Source organism: Acomys russatus, chromosome 31, assembly GCF_903995435.1.
Source record: "Acomys russatus chromosome 31, mAcoRus1.1, whole genome shotgun sequence".
NCBI classification, from domain to species: Eukaryota; Metazoa; Chordata; class Mammalia; order Rodentia; family Muridae; genus Acomys; species Acomys russatus.
The window spans coordinates 12011273-12036016 of NC_067167.1; the positions used below are offsets into that span (position 1 = coordinate 12011273).

The 24744-nt window shown below is 43.3% G+C and overlaps 1 protein-coding gene across 1 annotated transcript in view; it reads right to left on the reverse strand.

The window, feature by feature from the left end:
* Positions 1-24744, reverse strand: part of Utp20 (UTP20 small subunit processome component) — a 132743-nt gene that overhangs the window by 75135 nt on the left and 32864 nt on the right. The window contains exons 5-14 of the mRNA XM_051172760.1: positions 9061-9201; positions 8762-8963; positions 8542-8644; positions 7274-7354; positions 3973-4039; positions 3703-3835; positions 2969-3157; positions 1392-1473; positions 668-805; positions 70-225 (exon numbers count right to left, since the gene is read on the reverse strand). Of these exons, the coding sequence (XP_051028717.1) occupies positions 70-225; positions 668-805; positions 1392-1473; positions 2969-3157; positions 3703-3835; positions 3973-4039; positions 7274-7354; positions 8542-8644; positions 8762-8963; positions 9061-9201 (1292 nt within the window). The remainder of the gene's footprint in view (positions 1-69; positions 226-667; positions 806-1391; positions 1474-2968; positions 3158-3702; positions 3836-3972; positions 4040-7273; positions 7355-8541; positions 8645-8761; positions 8964-9060; positions 9202-24744) is intronic.

Consider the following 24744-nt stretch of genomic DNA (forward strand, 5'->3'; position numbering starts at 1 on the left):
CAGAGCAACAACAACACAGGGTATGCAGGCTGCTCTGTTACAGCGCCATCCTTACACACCAGAACTTACTTGCAAGCAGTCAAAAAACAAACCAAAATGCTCCTTAGAGATATACGCCACAGTGGATTTGGCCATGTTTTTTAGGGTTTCCCCAACTAAAATCCACGGTAGCTGAGTTTCGGTTTCAGTAACAGGTCCTAGCTTTTGCAGAATGAGCTTCAGTGCCTGTGGGAATGCAAGAGACAGCGATTACAATGCTTTTTAAATAGCATTTTCAAAAAAGTATTAAGCTGTATTGTATCACTGTTATTTTTCTAAAGACTCAGCATGGAATAACGAAGGGCACAGCAGCCTGACTGCTAACTCTGTAGCCTGGGCATCTTTCCCAACTTTCCAGGGTGCTGGGATTACAAGTGGGTACCAATTGCACCGGCCAGCCTGAGGATGGGGAGGTGATCACAGACCAGCCTCTCTACCCATCTACCGATGAGCATCAGTCAATTGCTGTCAAGCACTCAGGATCCAGAAGACCAAGGCAATTGTCTTGGTCAAAGTCTGCATCAAGAAGCACATTATTAACCCTGGCACTCCCCAGTCTGTGCTTCCTACGTATTCCAGCAACCCTTCTACACAGACTCCAGGTATGCCCCGCCCCCCGAATCTTTACCTGGCCTGTGCAGGAATGAAACATATTTCTGACTCCTTTGCACATTTCAAAGAGCAGCTGTCCAACTCCTTCCACTTTTTCTGAATGTTCATTAAGGTCAAGAAACATTAAATTGAAAAGTGCATTTTTATCAGTGACCTGAAATGAGAAATGGAAAATTGCACTTGCAACACACATATATCTAAATAAGAAACAATGCTTCTATTTTATATGTTCACATTTAAATGGACTCAGGAAATTTCTGGAAGGAGCAGATGTGCAATGGTTTCAAACTACTAGAATTATGTACTTGCCCTTGTAATTGATATGATGGGAAAGCATGTGCTTAAAAAAAAAAAAAAAAAAAAAAAAAAAAACCCAGCATAAGGCAACATTCTATCTTTTAAAGTAAATCAAATATTTATATTTTACGGGCATATTATTATCAAAACCTATAATTCACTAGGAAAAATGTAGACAAACATAAATGGTATTATGCTCTTGTCTCATTGGCTTAAATCTAAGGGCACTTTATATTATGTACGCTGAAAGCTGTAAACACCTAAGTAACTGAATAACCCAAATTACTGCTAATGAGCAAAGACTACACCTTCTGGGGATAGAAGAACAAGTTTCTGTGTGTGTATTTTTAAAAATTACCTCATAATCACATTTTAAAAATCTATTTCACTCTTCAGACTGTTGATAATTTACTACCAGTAAGCACATAAAATATCACACTAACCTTTCTCATCAAGAAAGTAAAACTTTCAGCAGCAAAGTTTCTTATATGTAATTTTTTATGAGCCAAGAGGGTACTGTACATGCTGTAAAAGGAGAAACGCAGGGCAGTTCAGTTAAGAGCATCAGTTCAGTACACACGTGCACATGTTAGCAATCTGGCCATCGGTGCCAGGTGTGCACAAATTCATTATAGAGACACCCTAATGTCAAACAGAAGGCTGAGGCCAGAGGCAACAATGTAGGTGTTGGTCTTCAAGGAAAGATTCTAGAAACGGTGAAGCTCACAGAGAATTCTGAAAGGCAGGATGATTCAGGAGTGAACTGGAAAGCTCACTAGGAAGAGCAAGCTGGGTGAGGAGAAATAAATAATCACACTCAGGAAATAATAAGGAGCCAAGAGGTATGTCTCCAAAGAGAAGGGTGATGTGGCTAGAGACGGTAGGAAGCAGCGGAGAAAGCTGCCCAGGTTACCACGTAGCTCTGAGCCCCAAGCAGAGCAATCTGGGCACTAGCTTGCATTTTGGCAAGGGGCTCCTCTGTATCACTTCACTCAGTAAGCACAGCTCTATGAGCTGCACACTGTTACTGCCTCCGCTACTGAGACAGTGAGCAGAGGAAAAGGCTAAACAACCCACTCAGTGTCACACACCACACAGCGATAACTAACTACACAACCACAGGTGAGCCTGCCTAATGATGGAAGAGGACAGAATACGGCTATCCTATTTTTGCCATATCCCTAGTGTCTGACAGCTCCTTACTAACAGCAGCTACAGACAGACATTGATGAGGATCATTATCTACAGTAAGATTAATTTGGTAGCAACATGCAAGATAAAGGAAGAAAAAAAAGGCTAATAACCTAGTTAAGCTAGTCAAGTAATGGAAGGTGGGGGCATCAAGGCATGGAAGAGTGGAATGGCAAAGGGTGGACCCAGAAGACAGCTCAGGAGTCCCTGCAACGGAGCTGAAGACCTTCCAGCGATCCAAGACCCTGTATGAGATGTCCTTTCTCCAACCTAATATAAGCACAGGACAGGGACTTCTATTTTATTTGTGACATCCCAAGTGACTTAACAGCACAAAGCATATATGTATGTATATATATCATATATGTGCATGATATATGTAGTTCATACACACATACACACACACACACACACCACTGGAGGAACACCAGCATTTTAAACAGCATTCTTACACAGTTCAGTGGTTTGTACAAGAAAGGATTACATTACAAAGAACAATAATAAAGCCTGTATGATTTAATCAACAAACCAAAATTCAAAGCAATCATGGCTACTATAGGAGGAGGGGCTTCTGTGGTTAAAATCAGGTCAAGTTCAGTTGGGTGGGTATAACTTCAGAGTTGGCAAAGAAAGGAAGTAGGCATATACAAACTTAAGATGTCCACAGCAGACTGCCAAACCACCATGCAGATCACCATGACTGGCAAATCAGCTCAGCTCTGTAGAAGGAAGCAATGAGGCAGAGTACTGGAAAAGTATTCTGGAGTCAGGAGAGGTCAGGACAAAGGAGGCAGGCACATCAAAACACACTGCGGAAGGAAAGGGTCACCTGTAAATCTTGGCCATGTCCTTCACCATCAGTCTCCACAGGTACTTGTAAAGATAGGACAGTGACGTGAAGGCCCATTCTAACAGTTCTGTGTCCTGTGTCTCCAGGATGGACGTGATCGTCAGGAAGAAGTCTTCAAAGTGGGGATAGAAATCAGTCTGCAGATCTCGAGCCAGCTGTACTACTAAACTGGATTGAAAACAAATGGCCAATTTTTAAAAATAAGCTGTTCATAGAGAGAGCCTGTGATCACTGCATGAACTAAACAGGGGTACTTCTAAGTCAAGTCCCTGGTGTTGCTGTTGTGGTTTCTGAGACCAGATCTTGTCTTGCTATGTAGCCCAGGCTGGACAAGATCCAGCTGCTTCCACCTCCTGAGTACAGGGATTAGAGTGTGCCATCACTCACGGCTCAAATCCTAGGAGATGCAAAATTCTTCAGATCTTAACAGATGACCAAAGAAATAAAATCAGACATAGTTATGGCAGAACGTGGGACCGCCCCGCCCCCCATCCTGAGTTTCAGAGAAGCACTTGTAGGAGGACAGAGCAAGTGTGAGGCACACACCTGGGACGCTGCTCTCCAGCAACACATCTTCTGATAAGCAAACTAACAGGGAAGGCAGACAGTCTTGTTTCTAAGTTATTAAGACTAATTAAAAGGCCAGCGATGAAACACGACTTTTATGAAATGCAGAGAAGCTCCGTCAAGCCTTCCTCTGAGATGTGACTTACTCCAAAAGCGGTTGGTAGGCAAAACTGTTCCTGATCTGCAGGTGGGTCTTCAGGCTCTTGACTATTTCATTTTGATGATAGACCAACTGGTTAAAAGACTGACATTTGTCTATGACTTCTTTGTAAAATTTCCCTGGATTAACAAAAGAAAGAAAAAAGGATTTTTTTTTTTTTTTTTTTTTTTTTTGCTTCTCCATCACATCACTGATTGCTGGGAGCATAAAAAGGTCCAATTATGGGAGGATAAAGCACAAACGAAGCAGCACATACCGAAATGCTCTGTAAGGTTCAGTTCTCTCCACTTGAGCAGGGCCTCGAAGAAGTAGGTCTCAACCTCCTGTCGAGAGTAAGGAAGGCAGCCGGTTAGTAAAGCAACTCCAGGGCAGCTGGCCGCTGCAGAGCACGGGCCGCATGCCAGTGTCGCAGGGCTAGGAGCAAGAGTTTAAAGACTCCTTTTTGCATTTTTTGAGAAGAGGAGATTAACAACACCCTTAACCCATTGAAGTCTACCAGTAACAGGTGGATTACAAAACAAAAACAAAAACCAGTTGCTGCTTTGGTTTGGTTGCAGCAAATAAGTGTCTAACGCTCATGCGATGGTCACAGGGAAAACTGCCTGCACAGACAGTGTGGGCTTTTCCGTCCTTCCACCCTGCTTTTAAACAAATGGATGGCTACAACTGTACAGGGAGGAAATCTGGTACTTTAGACATAAAAGCATGGCCTTACACCCAGTCAGTTTAAATTTTAAACTATTACTTATAAAATTTACACACATAAAGGTGTTTGTGCAACTTTATTATACTGAGAGGAAACCAAACAGCTTAAAAACCCAATAATACATCAAGAGTTGTAGTAACTCATGGTCTATATATACTGAAGTATACTATATGGCCATTAAAAATTATATTAAGAGCTGGGCGGTGGTGGTGCACACCTTTAATCCCAGCACTTGGGAGGCAGAGGCAGGAGGATCACTGTGAGTTCAAGGCTAGCCTGATCTACAAAGCAAGTCCAGGATAGTCAAGGCTACACAGAGAAACCCTGTCTTGAAAAACAAAACAAACAAACAAAAATAAATATATATGTTAGGAACCCAGGCGCACTGGTGCACGCCTTTAATCCCCATACGCGGCAGGCAGAGGTAGGAGGACCTCTGAGTACGAGGCCAGCCTGCTCTACAAAGTGAGTTTCAAGGCAGCCAGGGCTACACAGAGAAACCCTTTCTCAACACTCCCTGCATCATTTTGTTTTGTTTTGTTTTGTTTTGTTTTTTCTAAGACAGGGTTTCTCTGTGTAGCTTTGACTGTCTTGGACTCACTTTGCAGACCAGGCTGGCCTCCCATCACATTTTTTTAAATCAAGGATGAGGAAACAGCTCAGTGGTAGACAGCACCTTGAGCATGCATGAGGCCATGGGTTCAACCCCCAGCAACAAAACAACAAAAATTAAAACCACTGTGCTGTCATTAAGTAGAAGGATGTTGAAGACACATCTCAGTGTGATAAAAGCATATTATATATTAAGCATATACTGCTTGGTAGCTAGTTTTTCTTATTAAAATAGCTACGTATATTAGCTTAATACAATCATTGGAAAAGTAAAGCATAATGGTTTAATTACAGAAAATAAAGAATCTTTTTCTATTGTTATTCTTCAGCATTTTTCAAATTAGAGTATCTTCTTTGTTGTTGTTTCAAGACAGGGTTTCTCCATGTAGCCCTGGCTGTCCTGGAACTCACTCTGTAGACCAGGCTGGCCTCGATCTCAGAGGTCCACCTGCTTCTGCCTCCCAAGTGCTGGGATTAAAGGCGTGACTAGCACACCCTGCTAGTCAAATGTCTTTTAATGGGTCCCCTGGTGGTCTAGTCTTTAAGATTTAGCAGCTTTCTGGCACCGTCTCTTCCTCTCTGGGCACTATAATTTGCATGGTCACAGGTACAACACATCACATTCAACAAATTCCAAATGCAACTAATTATCTTGCTGTCAGAACTGTGCTCCCTCTGTCTCCTTAACATTTAATGCTTTTCCTATCTCTAGTAAGAGAGTGTTCGTGTGTGTACACATGAATAGCAACGCTTTGCTATGTAGTCCAGGCTGGCCTAGAATTTGCAATCTTCCTGCCTCAGTCTCCCCTGAAATCGCAAGTATGTACACACAATCCTTCACAACTCTGTACCGCTGGGTGCTATCTTCAACCATCCTGCTATTGTAACCAAAAACTTTAACCCATTCCTTTCCTTTCCACATATCCACGAGGTCACAACTTCTATCCCTGACCTTCATGCCCCTGATCCCGCCCTTCTGTTTTGGTTGGCACTATCATAATCACTTCTCCTTTAGACGACCATCAGATCCTCACAGCTAGTTTAAATCCCGCTCTTTCCTTCGTAAGCCTGATCATGCCACTCACCCCGGTGTACAATTCTGGAACAGAGTCTTAGAGCTTCAGGATAAAATCCAAACTTGCTGGACATAAGGAACTCTTGATGATCTTTCCTAGCTCTCTAGCTACCCTCCTCTACCGTGCCAGGCACCACCCACGCATGCCCTAAGCACATCTATAAGACTGAACAGTTTTGCACTCTCTTAAATGGGACGCCTATCTCCTAGCTTCCAGTGCTTTGTGTAGACTTCTCCTCAGCCTCAAGAGCCATCCTTGTCCTCCTGCCATGCTAAAACCTGCATGCACAAACAGCAAAACTCAACTCAGGTACCATCTTACATAGATCATGTTTTGACATCCTATCTGATACTCTCAAAGGGCTCTCTTCACTGTGAGTTCCCAAAACATTTTATGCTGATCACGATGATATCTCTTGGCATCCTACAGTGGTAGAAGACAATGCATGCAAAGACTCAGTATAGAACGTGATTAGCCACAGATGAAGAGCTGAGGTTGAAACCCCAAGTTAAAGGTGCCAATGCTAACAAGACCTTAAAAAGCCAGCAGAAGCTTAAGAGCTTGGTGTAGCAAAAAGGAAAATACTTCTTCATACAAGACAGACAGTTAGGAATAGTTAGAACTGGAAAATTGTGCAGTCTAGGACCTTTCCTTTTAAAGAGGAAGAAACTGAATCCCAAGAAAGTCATTTCATTAATAGCACTTTAAAATCAGAGCTAACAAATCTATCTATCTATCTATCTATCTATATATCTGTCTGTCTGTCTGTCTGTCCTTATCTACACAGGTCTGTAGACCTGCTTGCAACATATGTGAGAAGAGAAGAGTTTTCAGTAACAAAGGCCAACTGAGAATCAAGTCAAGCCAACTGTGTAACACAGCATCACCCAACTGAACTTGTGGCAAGGATGGACACGTCCCATCCAGTATAGTATTTCTCTAGTGCGACACCAACTAGCTACACATAGCTAATGAGGACTTTAGTGAATTAAATTTAATTTAACACGAATTGAAGATGTATTTGCTATGTGTCGCTTCCTTATTAGACAACACGGGTCTAAATCGCTGCGTGTACATTAAACACAGACTTGAAAAACAATTTCCTTACATCAGCAAGACAAATGGAAAGCTATCTGAAGGTTGCTGCTACCACACCCTCTTACCTCATCATAGCTTGCAGTTCTATCGATACGGTGAATAATATCGATGTTCACATTGCCCAGTCTTTCGGCAAATGTAAGAAACTGCAAAGAAAAGTGTATTGAAGACACGTTAGCACTTAATGCTTATGACATTTTGCTATCGGCGGGAGTACACTGTACCATAACCAGATCGTATTCTGAATGTAGAATGTTTAGAGCTGCCCTAAGGGGTCTAGGGACCGTCACCACCGATAACAGTACCCATAGCTCATCACCACCATCACCATCATCAGATTTGTGGCTTTTATTGATCATAAAATGTGTAGCAGTTTTTAAAATAAGAGGAACTATCACTTAGAAACACAAGACGTAAACATAAGAACTCTAAACAAACGCACCATTACTACTGGAAGATAATAAATACTTCTATATTTTTGCAAACCTATTTCATCTATATCTTTTTTTTTTTTTTAATGTACCCAGGTTGGCCTGGAACTGGCCATGTAGTCAAGGGTGAGCTTTAAATTTAATTTCAGATCTTCCTGCCTCTATATCCCCAGTTTTTGGGGTAACAGGCACTGGCCACCCACACCTGTTTTTGTTTTGTTTTGTTTTGTTTATAGGATGTAGGTGTGCTGGGGATCCAACCTAGGTCTTCCTGAATGCTAGTCCAGCACTTTACCAACTGGTCTATCTCTTTTTTTTTTTTTAATTTTTAATTTTATTTTTTTTATATTTTTTATTTTTTATTTTATTTATTTATTTATTTTTATTAATTTATTCTTGTTACATCTCAATGTTTATCCCATCCCTTGTATCCTCCCATTCCTCCCCCCCCCCCATTTTCCCATTATTCCCCTCCCCTATGACTGTTCCTGAGGGGGATTACGTCCCCCTATATATTCTCATAGGGTATCAAGTCTCTTCTTGGCTACTTGCTGTCCTTCCTCTGAGTGCCACCAGGTCTCCCACTCCAGGGGACATGGTCAAATGTGAGGCACCAGAGTACGTGAGAAAGTCGTATCACACTCTCCACTCAACTGTGGAGAATATTCTGACTACCTCTTACACTATGGTCTTTCAAATAAAATTTCAGTGCAGACCGCGGAATCCAGGCGAACGCTGACAAGTAGAACTCCGGCGCCTTTCAGATTTCATATCACACCAAAAATACAGGGATCTCGCTAAGTCAGAGCAACAAGTGGTTTTTTTTTTTTAAACAGACGAACTCGGTTACAGTAGGACGTGGAACGACATTAGAAAGTACTAGAGCAGCTAGCAGATGTCACTCGCCATTTATGCCCGCCCCACGGCCCCTCAGCTCCGTCTTTAACGTTAGAAGGGGAGACACGGTAGCAGGCAATCTCCCGAGGCAAGACATCTGACCCTGGACTGAAGGGAAAGCCACAAGACAGGCCAGATCTCTCGTTAAGAGGCGGAAACTGCAGTTCAAGCTTCCTAGCCTCCCCGGAAACTCATGTTTACTACTACATTGGCATAATCGCCCACTTTCGCCGGACTGCGGGGCAAGTGATGTCGGCTTTGCCCTGACTCTGCAGCCCCAGGAGCTGTGCTACCAGCGAGTCAGAGAGGCTGGGGGGACCCACGGTTCCCGGCCCCGAACGCCCGCGCTCACCCGGTAGGTGTTTTCGGTCTTGTGGGAAAGCGGCTTTGTCTTCATGGCTGCGGCGGGGCAGGGGCCGGCGGCGGCCTGGGGAACGCAGGAAGGGATCCGCAAACGAGACGGAGGAGAAAACGTTTCGCACACGGTACTTTTCCAGCGCGCTAGGTTGTTTGATCTTTCTCACGTGCAGCTCGTGCCGCTGGGCGCCGCCATGTTGGAAAACGGGGGTGGGGAGGGGATGCGCCGGTCACGTGGGCGGAAGAGGCGGGCCGACGATGCGTACTCTTCCTGGTTGCAACTCGTTCAGCTTTCACTTCTTGAAAAGCTGCGGAACACAAAACGAACTCAATGGTTTTTTTTGTTTGTTTGTTTGTTTTGTTTTGTTTTGTTTGTGGACTGTTGTTTTGTTTGTCTGTTTTTGTCTCATAGGTCATTTGTCTGTTGGCTTTGGTTTTTATTTTATTTTCTTTTTTTGGTTTTCCGAGACAGGGTTTCTCTGTGTAGCCTTGACTGTCCTGAACTCGCTTTGTAGACCAGGCTGGCCTCGAACTCAAAGAGATCCGCCTGCCTCCGCCTCCCGAGTTCTAGGATTAAAGGCGTGTGCCACCACGCCCAGCTTCATTTTTTTTTTTTTTTAAAGAGAGAAAGCCATATAGTTGAGTGGGTGGGGAGGAACTGGGAGGAGTTGGGAGAGAGAAAAACGTGATAAAAAAAAATATTGTATGAAAAAATTAATTAAAAAAAGGAAAAACTTGTTATTAGGAAAGAAACCGTAACAGTCACTATCAGCTAACATTAACTGTTCCTTGCTACATACCCTGCACTGTCAAAAGTTATTTCCACCTATAATTTACAATAATGCCTGTTATAAACTGTAAATGTGAAGTGTATGTGTTTTTAAGCCCCTTTGGCACACAAGCAAACCAAAGTTGTGCAGCTTTTAAGTGTCAGCCTTTCAGTCAGATTCCGAAGTTCAGATTTTAAGTTTGTTTGTTGATGTGGAGACTGGGAAATCAAATCCAGGGGTTCCTGCATGCTAGAAAACAACTCTACCCCTGAGCTAGACCCTATAGCTCCTAAGTATATGTAATATGTGTGCATAATATACATATATGTGTACAGTTTTTTTAAATATTTAATAACTTTTCTCCACTTAACATTTGTTTGATGAAGTATTTCCTGAGAGTCTACTATGGGTGTTGAACAAGAAATATTTGCTTTAAAGTGTCCATATCTCAGAGAGTCAAGACAAGCCTAAGTGGACAGTTGGATGTGTTGCCGTAGACGCTTGGGGTATCTACAAGGGTCAAATGCAAAGTCCCTGGGATAGGATTGCTGGAATTGGAGCGAGGAAAATACTGTGAAGCTTGACATACACTTTTGGATATTTCTGTTAATCAAACACCATATTTGTAAACAAACTCTAATAGAACTTATTTTGCTGAGATCAAATGGGAATTTGGACTTCAATGGCCACCTCTCTTCATGCCCAGAAGCGTGTCTGCTACAAGATATATAGTCATAGAGTTACAAGCATCTGTACAAACATTGCATATATTAATACTCACCCAGAAACCTAACAGAAAGAAAGAGAATGAACCATAGAGCTATTTGCACAAAAATAGATGGGGGGAATATCCAAGGGTTAAGTCCCTGAGATAGGATTTGGTCCCAGTCTGCCTTAGGAGTCGCCAGATGCCCCTTGTGCATAGACTACAGTGAGTGGAGAGGAAATTAGAGGGTACAGACATGCTGTTATCATTTTACAGACCCTGGAAGAACAGACTAAGAGAATGATTTATTCAAGATGATACGGAAAATCAACAGCAGAATTGGGAACTACAATCCAGATGCCCTTGCTCCTGTTTAGTACCCTTCTCATAGTAGCCAAATTCAGTCCATGGAAGCACTGGGCGTCTCAAACTATATGACACAAGTCTCATGGCTTTTGAACTGGGTTTAGCATCATCGTTTCATGAGGAAGTAGATTTTCTTTCCTTGAGATTTTTTTTTCTTTTACCTTCCTTCCTTCCATTCTTCCTTCCTTTCTTTCTTTTTATGACAGTTTGTTTTTTCTGTGTAGTCTTGGCTGTCCTGGAACTTGCTCTGTAGACCAGGCTGGCCTTAGAATTCATAGAGTTCTGCCTGCCTCTGCCTCCCAAGTGCTGGGATTAAAGGTGTGCACCACCATCTCCCAGTTTTTTCCTTTGTGACTCTTTGTGTTAAAGTGTAAGGTGTAAAAGTGCCCTAATTATACACAAATCAAATACTCCAAAGTCTTACTAATATTATTAAGACTCCTTACGTATAAAGACTTTGAGCTTCTAAAGAATTCAGCATCCACTGGGGGTGGTGGTGGCGCACGCCTTTAATCTCAGCACTTGGGAGGCAGAGGCAGGTGGATCGCTGTGAGTTCAAGGCCAGCATGGTCTACAAAGCGAGTCCAGGACAGCCAAGGCGAACACAGAGAGACCCTGCCTCGCAAAACAAAACAAAACAAACAAAAAATAAATAAAGAGAATTCAGCATCCATTACCTCCACTGGTCTTTATGACAGCCATATAAAGTAAACAAAAAGATATAATTGCCATCATATCATACATAAAGAAATGGAATAATCCCAGAGAAAATAAGCACTTCTGCCAAGGTCATGTGCTTTGGCTTGCCGATGCCAGAGTTTCTTACTCTGGCTTCAAAGGCCCTGGCACCATGCTCATCTTTGCAGGAGATAAATAGTTGGCTCTTTCTGTGCCCCAGGCACTGCTCCAAGTGGTTTGCATATAATGACTCATTTACTCTTCCTACGCTGTAGGAAGAGTATTATCTTCATTTGTCAACGGGAAAGCTAAGAGACATGGAGACCAGGTAAGTGTGCAAAGCCTCACTAACCCCCAAGGGCAGTCAGAGCTAGTAGCCATCCTTTTCAGGCAGTGTTCAGAATCTGCACTCTTAGTCCATGCACTCTGCTAGCTCTCCAGTCAAGAGGATTTGAAGAAGAAGAAGAAGAGGAAGAAGAAGAAGAAGAAGAAGAAGAAGAAGAAGAAGAAGAAGAAGAAGAAGAAGAAGAAGAAGAAGAAGAAGAAAGGTTTGTGATTCATGTGATTTAAGGGCACAACTCAGGAATCTTGAGAACAAGTCCAGAGATCCTCTTACTCCTAGGATTGTTGGAAGCACTTCCTTTGATGTCTATAGCCACTTGGCCTTATTATCTACGTAACGTGATAGAGAGATGTAATTGAATTTTGATCCTTAAACCATTTATCTGGGTGGGGTGGAAGAAACAATTCTGAGCAGTCATCAATTTACTGTTTAGCTTGAATCCATTAATAATAATATGGAGTAATATTATGCACAAGTGTGGTTTTTACCTAGTTTTCCTGTATTGGGTTACACAGTCTCTATGCTTCATTTTCTTTTCGGATCCCCACCCCTATTTGTTTATTCCCAGTCCATGCAGTTACTATGATAGCAGGGTTGTCCTGTCTCCAGGGTTCAATACATGGCCCAGATGGAGATAGTGAGATTATAATCCCAAGAGGTGGTGGGGGTGGTGAGGTGGAGTAAAATGGGATCTGTTCAGTCAGGACCTCTCTCTCTCTCTCTCTCTCTCTCTCTCTCTCTCTCTCTCTCTCTCTCTCTCTGTGTGTGTGTGTGTGTGTGTGTGTGTGTGTGTCTTCCTGTGTGTGCTCCAAATTAGTTCAATGAAAATTGTTCCTAGAATTTGTTAGTTGAATTATTGGGAAACAAGGCCCTTTCTGCTTCGTGACTAATACAATTGGTTATTAGCTTGAGGTTGCTCATGGGGACAACCAGCAAGAGAAGGAGGGAATGACTGCAGATGAATACAGTATGCAAAGAGAAAGATATCAAGACCTAGGTGACAAATGTTTGGCATCTAGCTCTCTCTGTGTCTGCCGATGAACTTTTCAGTAACGTAAGCCAATGTGTTCAAGCAAGTGTTAGTGTGACTTCTATCACATGCAACCTACATCAGTTCTTTCCAATTGATTAATTTTTCTGATCAATAGAGGCTTTATTGATTGATTGATTGGTTTTTAGAGACAGGGCTTTCTGTGTAGCCTTGGCTGTCCTGGACTTGCTTTGTAGACCAGATTGGCCTTGAACTCACAGCGATCCACCTCCCTCTGCCTCCCAAGTGCTGGAATGAAAGGCATGCACCACTACCACCCAGTGAGGCATTATTTATATACTAATGTTCTCAGCAAGTAAAGCAGAAGCTTCATGATTTTTTATGGACCGACTCTAGATATTATATTGCTTTATTTTCACTGTACTATATAGCAAAAACTATTTTGGGGGGTTCTCTATGCCTCCTCCTTTGCCTTTTAATAATGATTTTGAGTTTTCTACCCCACTTCAGACCATTTAGTTTCCAAATGAAAGACACAGAACCTTTTAGATTTATAATAAACTTTAAGGTACTGGAGCTGTGCAGATATCAACCCTCTAAGCTATTTTGTTATTTTGAGCTACACACCCCAAGTTACTTGCCATAATTGTTCCTTCTTGGGCTGCTTCTGTTCCAGCGGGCCAGGACCATGTTCATGGTCCATACCGCCCCATGGCAACTTTCTTCTCCCCGGCTTCCTCTCCTTCGCTCTCCTGCCTCATGGTCCCCATCTGGGGAACCTAAGATCTGCCTACTTCTCTTCTGCCCAATTACAGGCTTCTAGCTATTTTTATTAACCAACACACTTTAAACTAGGGAGCAAGGTTTACACAACAAAGGCCGATGTACAAATGCACTTTTCTGGGTGGGAACTAGATCTTGGGGGTAAGTATTTAATGTTTGAATATATACCCAACCCCCAACACCACTCCATGACAGTCAGAGCTCACCAAATTTAAGAACAGACATACGCCATGCCTCTTGAGGGGAAGAATGTCAGCTGTGTTGGCATCTATATATATATTTTTTGCATATATATGAGAGAGTGGAAGCAAGAGATTGATGCAAGGTGTCTTCTTCATCTCTTTCCATGTTGCAGCACGGTCTCTCCAGTGAAACTGTAGCTTACCAATTCAGCTAGTCTAGTAGCCAACCCAACATGTTCTGGGGATCCCCAATCTCTGCCTCCTGAGTGCTTAAGGGTACAGGCAGACTGACATCTATGTGGATGCTGGGGATCCAAACTCCAATCTGTATGCTTGCATAGTGTGATGATATTTGACTACACCTGGAATTAACTAAAATCCAAAAATGTGTGTGTGTGGGGGGTGGGGAGCTCGCTGCTCTGAAACAACGGGACTGAAAACTAGTGGTGGTGACTGAAACTTGCCTTTCCATCAGTTCACTGAGCACTTGAATTAAACAGCTTCCTTAAGTGTTCAGCCTGCTTTTTCACAGCCCAGCGACCTGCACACAGCCAGCAACCTCTCAGGTAGATCACACTGCTTCCTATAACTCAGAAAAAACAAAAGACTATCAATATGACCCTTGAGTATCCTCCTTGCTCAACCCAAGCTACCTGCTGGTCCATCTCTGTCTGCCTTTCTTTTCTTCCTTTTTCTTTTTTTCTCAACAGGGTCTGTATATGTGGTCCAGGATGGCCTCAAGCTCATAACCCCCTGCCACAGCATCCTTTGTATTGCACTTACAAACCATCAAACTTATCTTAAAAAGAATTTACCAGACTTCCTGAAGATAGGGTGAGGATGAGCTTTTTTTTTTTCTGGGGGGTTTTCGAGACAAGGTTTCTTTGTGTAGCCTTGGCCATCCTGGACTCACTTTGTAGACCAGGCTGGCCTTGAACTCACAGCGCTCCACCTGCCTCTGCCTCCCGAGTGCTGGGATTAAAGGCGTGCGGCACCACGCCCGGCTGAGCTTATTTTTTTGCATGAGTTTTCCTGTGTGTGGTGGGGTGTACATAGGTGTAGATGTTGGTATGTGTGAGCTCATGTGTCTGCAGGTAGTGGTGCATATAAATGTGTGTGCATGTGCTTTCATAGGCCACAGATTCACACACACACACACACACACACACACACACACACACACACACACACGGGTCTGTGTAGCCCTGGCTGTCCTGGAACTTGCTCTGTAGATCAGGTTGAGCTTGACCTCAAACTCTGAGATTCCTCTGCCTCTGCCACCAGAGTGCTGGGATTAATGGTACACACTACTATGTCTGGCTTGAGCCATGGTCTCTGGTCTGATTACCCAGCTTGCCCTAGGATCCTCTGTCTTTGCCCACCTGGCTTTTTACACATCTTTCTGGGATCCAAATTCCAGTGCTCACAATGGGCAAGGCAAGTGATTTATCCACCGAGATGTAGCCCCAGTACTAGATAAACTTTTTTTTTTTGAAACTCAAGGACAATTTTATCAGCATTTAAGAGAAAAATAACAAGGCGTGGTGGTGAATGTCTTTAATCTCAGCACTCAGGAGACAGACACAGACTTCAAGGCCATCCTGGTCTACATAGTGATTCCCTTTCTCAAACAGATGGGGACCCGAGGGGGAGGAAGATGGGGAGAGAAAGAAACAGAAACATAGTGCCAGGTATGGGAAAATTCTGGCAGGAGAGATGGAGGAAAAGTCATGCCTTTTAAGGTAGGTATGGAATAGAAATTGATTATTAGCAAAGGGAAAGTCAAGACCACACAAATGGAAGTGGTCCAGTGAGCCAAGGAAAAAGCTCCCAAAGCCCGATAGATGGGTTTTTTTATATGTATAGGACACCATTCATTTCTCTAGTAATCTGCTGCTTCTTCATATGTGCATGTATTAATTACCCCAGACTTCTTAAAATTACATTCCTAAACTGGGCATGGTGGCCCACGCTTTAATCCCAGCACTTGGGAAATGGAGGCAGGCAGATCTCTGTGAGTTCCATAACAGCCTGGTCTACAGTCAGTCCCAGGACAGCCAGAGCTATATAGTGAGACCCTTATTTTGGGCCAAGTGAATTACCAGGTACACCCTTCTTAGCTTGAAGCTCAAATGAATGAAGAGGCAACTGTTTTCAACATGTGCTTCCAGAGGCACCAGAGGGGCAGGCACAAAAGATTTAGTAGGCCGGGCTACGAATGGTGCCTGCTTATATTCCATCAGCTGGGATTCAGTCACACTTGGTTCCACTTACCAGGAGTCTAGGAAATGCATTTTAGCCATGTGCCCAGGAAGAAGAGAAAACTGGCTCTGGTGACTGCCTAGACAGCATTCTAATTTATCTTATGTTCATATGCATGGTTATGTGTTTGTGACCACCTTGCACACACGAACAAGTTGCTAGAGTTGGTTCTTTCCTTCCACTATGTGGGTCCCAGGGATGGACCTCAGGTCACATTTGAAGGAGAGATAAACCTGTTTTTGTTATAATCCCAAGTGTGGGATCGGAACGGTCTTGTGAGAGAACAGGTGATGTTAATCCACTAGAAGGCAAACCACCTCGTGCGGCAGCTTGATTGTTGCCAGCTGAAAAGATCCTGTGAACAGACTCTGGGAGGAGATATGTAAGTGAGCCAGAAACAAGAGAGGAGGCCTTTGGAGACTTGGGATAGTTTTGGCTGTTCGGTGCTCCACTTCGAGATGCTCCTAGAGAGAACCGCTCAAGGGAAGGCTTCAAGGCTCCAGCTCCGGCTGAGGTTAGAGGTTTTGCTTTCTCCAGGTCCCAGCAGAATAAATCCTGCTGATTATGCCAGGAGAATCATTCCTCAGAACTGATATCCTTACGGTTTTGTTATTGTATTCTTTAACCTTCTTTTCCTATTGTTTAGGTTAGTCGGGATATAAATGAAGTACTATCAGTTGATAAGTTCATAATAAAATATATTTGTTAAGAAAAATGTGCTAAGCCATCTTGCTGGCCCTCTAGCTTCTTGGTGCATTTGAGATGCAGTCAGTAATCATGAGACATGAAGCTACGATATGAATGAGGTCACCCCTAGACTAGCAAAGTGCCAGTGTCATGGTACATTATTCATTCATTCATTTTAATAAGTAGAAGCACATTGTACAAGTGTAAGTGTACATTCTAAAGTAACGATTCAAAGTAGTATAGCAAGCACATGATCTGGGTGCAGCGTAGCTGTGGTGCTTTTGCTTTGAATATATGTGACCTTGGGTTTAATACCTAGCCTGGCAGAGAAATAAACCAAAGCAAAAAGTATAGTGTAAACCCATGAAACAGTAGCATAGACCTTTATTGTCACCATTGGCATCCGTATGTTGTACACAGTCATGTATGCTATGCCTTTATAAAGCTGGAAATTTGGTTGGCTGGTTTACACCAACCTCACCATAAACACACAAGTGATGCTTTGTGCTACAATATCGCAACAGTCACAATGCCGGTAAGATACAGGAAGTTTTTGGCTCCATTTTAATCCCATGAGATCACCATCCTAAGTACTGTCATTGTGGACGGAAACACTGCCTTGTGGTATACGAATGTATTCTGAAGGCGTAGAACACTGCCTGATATCCAGTAAAGACCTCATCAAAAATGCCCTGTTTTTATTGTTATCCTCTAGAGCTTCAGGTCAAAGGTTAACTGCTAACATGAACATTCCTGTCTTCTGCTATATTCTCCACCAGAGTTTCCTGTATGTAAATTCTTTATTTTGCTGGCTGGCTCCTCCTCCACGTGCTTCTGGCTTCTTGAGGAAACCATTTTGTTGTTTTTAAACCCTACACCATTTGTGTTTGCCAGTTTTCTCTTTTCAATTTTTCACCAGTTTCATACATGTGCATAAAGAATTTTAATCATTTTCACACACACCCATCGTCCTCTCATCCTCTTCCCCTTTTCCACTGAAGTCTCTGTTGTATTCAGCTTCTTCAAATAGTTTAAGAAGCTAGTGTAACCTCTGGCCCCTCATAGGTTAGCATTGGTAGTAGATGGAGGAAAGCGAGAAGTGACGGACAGAGGAAAGAAGGAAAGGAGAGAGAGAGAGAATGGGAAAGGGGAGGCAGGAAGGAAGAGAAGACACCCTGAGGTTGAAGTCTTCTCGTGGAACATTCTGAAGGAGCATCCTGGCAAACTGCAGACTCTGTTCCAGGTCCTGAGAGGCCACTTCATACACACTATCGGTATAGGGATCAAGGCGCCATTGCGTCTGGTGCTCTGTGTTGGCCACTTCTGCAGTCAACTGCCTCCAGCTGCTGCTGCAGGAGGAATGACTCTGTAGTCCCTCGCCTCGGCTGCACCAGGCTCAGCTGCCTTCAGGTGGCTTTTAGGCCAATTCTTTGGGCCCTGCAATAATGTGTTTTATCTCTTACGTAAGCAAGCATTCGGGAGTTGATGTCTTGTCACACTAAAGAACAGAGAGAAGAGGAGAGGAAAGGGTGCGGAGGGTGAGGGGAAGGGAGAAAGAGTAAACCCTTTGAAGCATCATTACAGTTCATTTGGGACAATCAGGAAGCACCACAAGTGAAACTAACACATTTTAAAAGATGAAACCATGTGTGTTCAAATAGATGGAGGCCAGGGGACAGTTTAAGGGCTAATAGAGGGAGATTTACAGAATCGTTTTCAACCAATTAAGCTTGGCCACAGAGTGAATAAGAAGGGCAGCATCTCTTCAAAGTTGCCAGGCAATTGATGGGCAGAGATCCTACACAAGTGTTTTCAGGATGAAATTGCGGTGGACTTTGCGCAGGTTGTGCTTCCAGCAGTCTGTTGTAACGGTTCGTGTTATCAGGCATGTATGCACCACGTCTCTTCTCTCACATCCTCGTGACCTTATTATTTAGTTGTTAGGTTTGAAAAATGTGACTCCATGTTGATCCTGACAACTTCCTTCCTTCCTTCCTTCCTTCCTTCCTTCCTTCCTTCCTTCCTTCCTTTTTCTTTTTCTTTTTTTGACACAGGGTTTCTCTGTGTAGCATTGACTGTCCTGGACTCACTCTGTAGACCAGGCTGGCCTCGAACTCAAAGAGATCTGCCTGCCTCTGCCTCCCCAAATGTTGGGATAACAGGCGTGCACTACTGCACCCAGCAATTCAGACAATTTTCAATGTCATTTTTGTTTTGCACCTCAGGACTTAAGATTAATACTACTTTTTAAAATCTTTTTTCTTTTTAAATATTTTTTCTCAAAATTTTCATTATTAATGCTCACTGTACATGGTTCTCTCTGTGTGTGTGTGTGTGTGTGTGTGTGTGTGTGTGTGTGTATTATACATTGCATATATTCCCCACACCCTCTTTTTTCTCACTTGATGGAAAACATTTCCTTGTGTATATATACCACTTTTCATTTTTTTTCTGGAGACAAAGTATCACCATAGATCCCTGGATGGCCTGGAACTCCCTACGTAGATCACACTGGCCTTGAACTCACTGAGATTTCCTGCCTCTGCCTCCTGAGTGCTGGGATTATAGGTGTGTCAGCACCACCCTCTCCCTGACCTTACCAGTTTCCCATTGGTTGCTCTGCGACTGGACCCCTCAGTGAGTTCCATGGCTTAGCTATTGTGAGTTGTGCTGCACTCACGTCGATGTATAAAGACCTCTGTGGCATGTGGACGTGGAGTTCTTTGGATAACTATCCAGAAGTGGTCTAGTTGAATAACATAGTAGAACTCCTTTAACTTTAGGAGGGACCCCATTGTGATTTCCATAGTGGGGTGACTGGTTTGTATTCCTACCTGCAACGTATATGGATTCTTTTTTTCAACTATATCCTCATCAACATATTATTATTATTATCATCATCATTATCATCATGCAAGGCAGAGTCTCAATATGTAGCCTTGGCTGTCCTAGAACTTGCTATGTAGACCAGGCTGGCCTCAAACTCACAGAGATCTGCCTTCCACTTCCCCTGTCATTTTGTTTTGTTTTGTTTTGTTTTTGAGACAGGTTCTCTCTGTGTAGCCTTCACTGTCCTGGACTCACTTTGTAGACCAGGCTGGCCTCGAACTCACAGCGATCCGCCTGCCTCTGCCTCCCGAGTGCTGGGATTGAAGGTGCATGCCACCACCACCTGGCTCTCCAGTCATTTTCTTAATGACTGCCACTCTGAATAGAGTAAGATGGAATCTCACTGTTGCCTTACTTTACATTTCTCTGATGGCTACTATGGGCAAGCATTCTTTCCTGTGATTACTGGCCATTTGTCTTTGGAGAATGCTTTGTTTCATTAGTCACTTATTGATTGAGTTGTTAGATTTCTCCCTCCCTCCCTCCCTCCCTCCCTCCCTCTCTCTAATGGCTACTGAAGGTTAGCTTTTTTCAGCGCATTTATTGGTCATTTGTACTCTTACTTCTCTCTCTCTCTCTCTCATTCTTTCTTTCTTGTTTTGAGGTACTTTAGATATTAATCCCCTGTCAATGTACAGCTAACAAAGACTTTTCTCTCATTCTTAGTGTCTTTTTTTTTTTTTCTTTCCTCCTCAAGACAGTGCTTCTCTGTGTAGCCTTGGCTGTCCTAGACTGGCTTTGTAGACCAGGCTGGCCTCAAACTCATAATGATTTGCCTCTTTCTGCCTCCCCAAGTGCTAGGATTAGAGGCCTGCACCCAGCCCTTAAAATTTTATTTATTTATTTATTTATTATATATAGTGTCTGCCTGCCCACCAGATGAGGGCACCAGATCTCATTATAGATGGTTGTGAGCCACCATGTGGTTGCTGGGAAATGACCTCAGGACCTTTGGAAGAGCAGCCACTGCTCTTAACCTCTGAGCCATCTCTCCAGCCCTAACAGAAGCATTCTTAACCAATTTTTAGAGTCAGAAAGATGCAAACGCCTCCTCTAGTTTTGGCAGAGTTCCTTATCCCTAAGCTCTGAAGGTTCCAGCCGGATCAGGCCCATGCCTGGAAACTTGTAGAACCACCCCAAGGTGTCCGTGCTGTTGTTTCAAGGGGACCTGTCCCCATAATAGCCTGCTTAGAATTGTTGCTCTGTGAATGGACAAGCTCCCTGGCCTTGCCGAGAGTCATCACACACAAAGTTGATAACCACATTCTAGGGCATTCATGGCTGCCCTGTGGCATTCTGGGAGTTCTCCCCATAAGGTCACCTTATCTGTGCTTGCCCCTCACAGAAAACTCTGCGTGTGTTGTATTTGTAACCCACCCCTACCGGGAAAGCATAGCACTTTGGATTAACTCTTGCTTGTGGGAATGAGACACTTAGCAGGTGTAAAAGCGTGTAGTCCAGGGGCTGGCTGCCTGTGAGCACTTCATAAGTAGCTCCTGTTGTTAGCATAGGCATGCCCCTCCATTACCACATCTCCCACAAAATCGGTGCTCCACTCCCAAAGCCACTGCATAGCTATATTTGCTCAAGTTCCTTGTCTTGTGATGTTGGCTCCCTGCCAATCACCCACCGCCTGTTACTCAGCCAGACGTACTCTGTAAGGTGCGCTATGTAAGTCCTCATTGTGTGCCTCCATGATGGGGGGTGGGGAACAATGTCTGGCCATTGTGTTTTTTCCAGAAGTTATGTGCCTGCAAGGAGACATTGCAGATAAATCACCTGAAGCTCTCTGATGCAACGGTGAATCCGAATCTTATTAAAAGTTCGCTAGACATCCAAAAGAGCAAGAAAACAAAGAGCAATTGAAGCAGAGACATGATGTTTTGCAGGTTGTTATTACAATAAGAGGCCAGTTGTCAGCCAGATATGAGGTGGCGTCCCTTCACTCAAGTGTTGTATTCAGAAAGGATTTCCCGGTTGCTCTCACACAAAGCCTTTATCACAGGCAGCAAGGGCGCCCATGTTTATTCTTATATTATTGACAAACCAGACTTTTGCATTTATGTTTCTTCTTCTATTTGTTTGTTTGTTTGTTTGTTTGTTTGTTTTTTGAGACAGGGTTTCTCTGTGTAGCCCTGGCTGTCCTGGACTCACTTTGTAGACCAGGCTGGCCTCGAACTCTCTACCTCCTTCCCTCCATCCCCCCCTCCCCCTATATACATGCCTGTGTGTCTATGCACAGGTGTGAGGAGATCAGAGGTAGATGGCAGGTGTCTTTTTCTATCATTCTCTACCCATTTTTCAAAAAATTTGAGACAGGATCTATTGCTGTACCTGGAGGTCATTGATTTTGTGAGACTGGCTGGCCAGTAAACTTTAAGCATCTGTCTGTCTCCATCTATACCCACACACACACCTGTTTTTTTGTTTTTTTTTGTTTTTTTTTTTTACCTGAGTTCCTGGGGATCTGAGCTCGGATCTTTATGTTTGTATAGCAAGCACTTTACCAACTGACGAATTTTCCCACCATAGTTTGTTCGTCTGACTCTTTTGTGATTTTAGTGGTTGAAACATTTTCATCTTATTAAAATTCAAAATATCTTGTGGTATAAGAATTAGAATATTTAGATAAACAAAAAAAAAGTTAACACAAGATTCTAGTATATTCTTGGGTATACTGTTCCAGAACTTTCTTGTGATGGCATATACAGATATATTATCTTAAAATACTATTGTTTTATATATTAATTAATTAATTAATTAATCTTATATTATTTTATAACCTGCTTTAAATTTTTTTCAATATATAATTATTATGGGAGACGGTCTGTGGTGGTTTGAACAAGAATGGCCCCCATAGGCTCATAGATTTGAATGCTTGTTCACCAGGGAGTGGCACTATTTGAAAGGATTAGGAGGTGTGGTCTTGTTAGAGGAAGTGTGTCACTGGAGGTAGGGTTTGAGGTTTCAAAAGCCCAAGGCAGGCCCATTCTCTCTGTGTCTGTCTGTCTGTCTGTCTGTCTGTCTATCTCTTTCTCATAGAAGAATGTTAATTCAGAACACAGCTGTATGGCAAGAGATCACATCCAAAGATCTTCTAGGTCTGTGTGATCAGGCTGGAATACAAACATGCCTTTAATCCAGGAGACAGAGGCAAGCAGATCAGGTAAAGAAAAGCTTAGATCCACATATGGTGGTACATGCCTTTAATCCCAAACAAAGGTAAAGTTAGTTTGTAGAAGGAAGCACCAATGTTTGAAAGTGATGTCTAGTTAGGTGGCAGAAAAGGTGATGAATCAGAGAAGATTTGATAGTATGGGATATGCCCGACTCTCACAAGAAGAGGGGGAAGAGGATGATACTTAAGACAAGTTTTACCAGGACAGTAATAGAGAGATGGTTTGCAGAGAGAGAGAGAGAGAGAGAGAGAGAGCGAGAGAGAGAGAGAGAGAGCGAGAGAGAGCGCTCAGGGGAAGACAGAACAGGCCAGAAAGTGAGAAGCAGCCAGAAGATTAGAGCAGATGGCTGGGTCAAGCGCAACAAGTACCCTCCACCTCTGAGCCAAACTCCCAGACCCTTCCAAGCCTCCATTTTTAAATCAAATTCCAAGGTGAAATACAAAGACACCCTAACATTTCTTGTTTGAGCGTCAGCTCTCACATGAGCTGGTTCTCTTTGGCCTGTTAAAGACACCCGAAAGGACTTGTTTGGGAATGATTGTTCTTGAACCCACAACCCTTCCCTTGACTTGCTGGGAAAATTAGGTGAGGTAAGCCTTATAAAGAACCCAACCCAAGGCGGCAATTTAGAAAGGCTCATGACAGGGCTGAGAAATAGCCACGGGCCCTCAAGCCGCACAGGTCAGTCTTTGAAAACTCACCAATCTCACACGCGATGAGACATCTCTAAGCCTTGTTTTGAATGGATATGTGTGCATACGTGTTTGTGCACATGTGTGTACAGGTCTGTGTAGAAACCTGAGCACAAACTCAGATGTCATTCCTCAGGTGCTGTCCACTTCCTTTGAGACAAGGTCTGTCATTAGTCTCGCTGTCACGCATTAGGCTAGACTGACTGTCTAGCATGTCTCAAAGGTCCTCTCATGTCTGCTGCTCCAGTGCTGGGATTGCAAGCCTCGTAGTTTCACGTGGGTTCTGGGGATTGAGCTCAAAGTATGTTTGCAAAGGTGTACTTTATTGACTGAGTTCCCGGTCCAGCCCATCTGATTCTCTCTCTCTCTCTCTCTCTTTTTTTTTTTTTTTTTGGTTTGTGTTTGCGTATGGACAGTGTGTGGGGGTGTGTGTTTTTGCACGCGCATTCGTGTGTGTGTGCGCGCGCGCATGCGTGCATTCGTGTAGCACGTATACGTACTCAAAGATGGGAAACCATACCCTTCCTGCTCTTATATGGGTCCTTGGAGTTAAAACTTCAGTCCCCATGCTTATGGGGCAACGGCTTTACTCACATAGCTGTCTCCCTAACCCCTCATCTATCTTTTTATAAGTACGACATTTCTTTGTTGTTGTTGTTTTGAGACAGGGTTTCTCCAAATAGCCCTTTCTGTCCTGGAACTCACTATGAAGGCCAGGCTAGCCTTGAACTCACCGAGGTCTGCCTGCCTCTTCTTTCTGAGTGGCTCCCTCAGAGGCATGCATTTCTGGTGCTCCTGAGTGTCCTCATCTCCTGAGGACACCTGTCAGGACACACCTGCGTGGCCACAGTTAACAGCTTTGAACATCCAGACTTCAAAACCCATCATAGTCCGGGGTCCAGGTAGTTGGGGGATGAAACCTATGAACTTTGGCAAGAGAGACCTCAGCCCACAACTGACAGTGTACAAAACAAAGAAACAGACTGTGTCCATTTAGAAATGCAGCTTCCATTTTAAGGGCGGCGATGTATCAATGTGTGGTGACAGACAAAAGAGAATTACATGCTGTTTCTGTGCCTTAAATATTTGAAAGAAGTAGATTGGCATCACTTTCTTTGGCCCTGAATCTCAGCCAGAGTCTCACAAACAAATAGGAACTGTTGCCAAAGGTAATGTGCCTCTTGTTTAGGGCATTGGGTATTAAATATTAAGGTTTTGCAAGTGTCTCGGGACTTCTAGGCTCAACAGGGACCCCTTATATTTATGGTTTAAATCTTGTTCTTCCTAAAATTCATAGGCCAAAGTCCCAGTCTCTAGAACCTC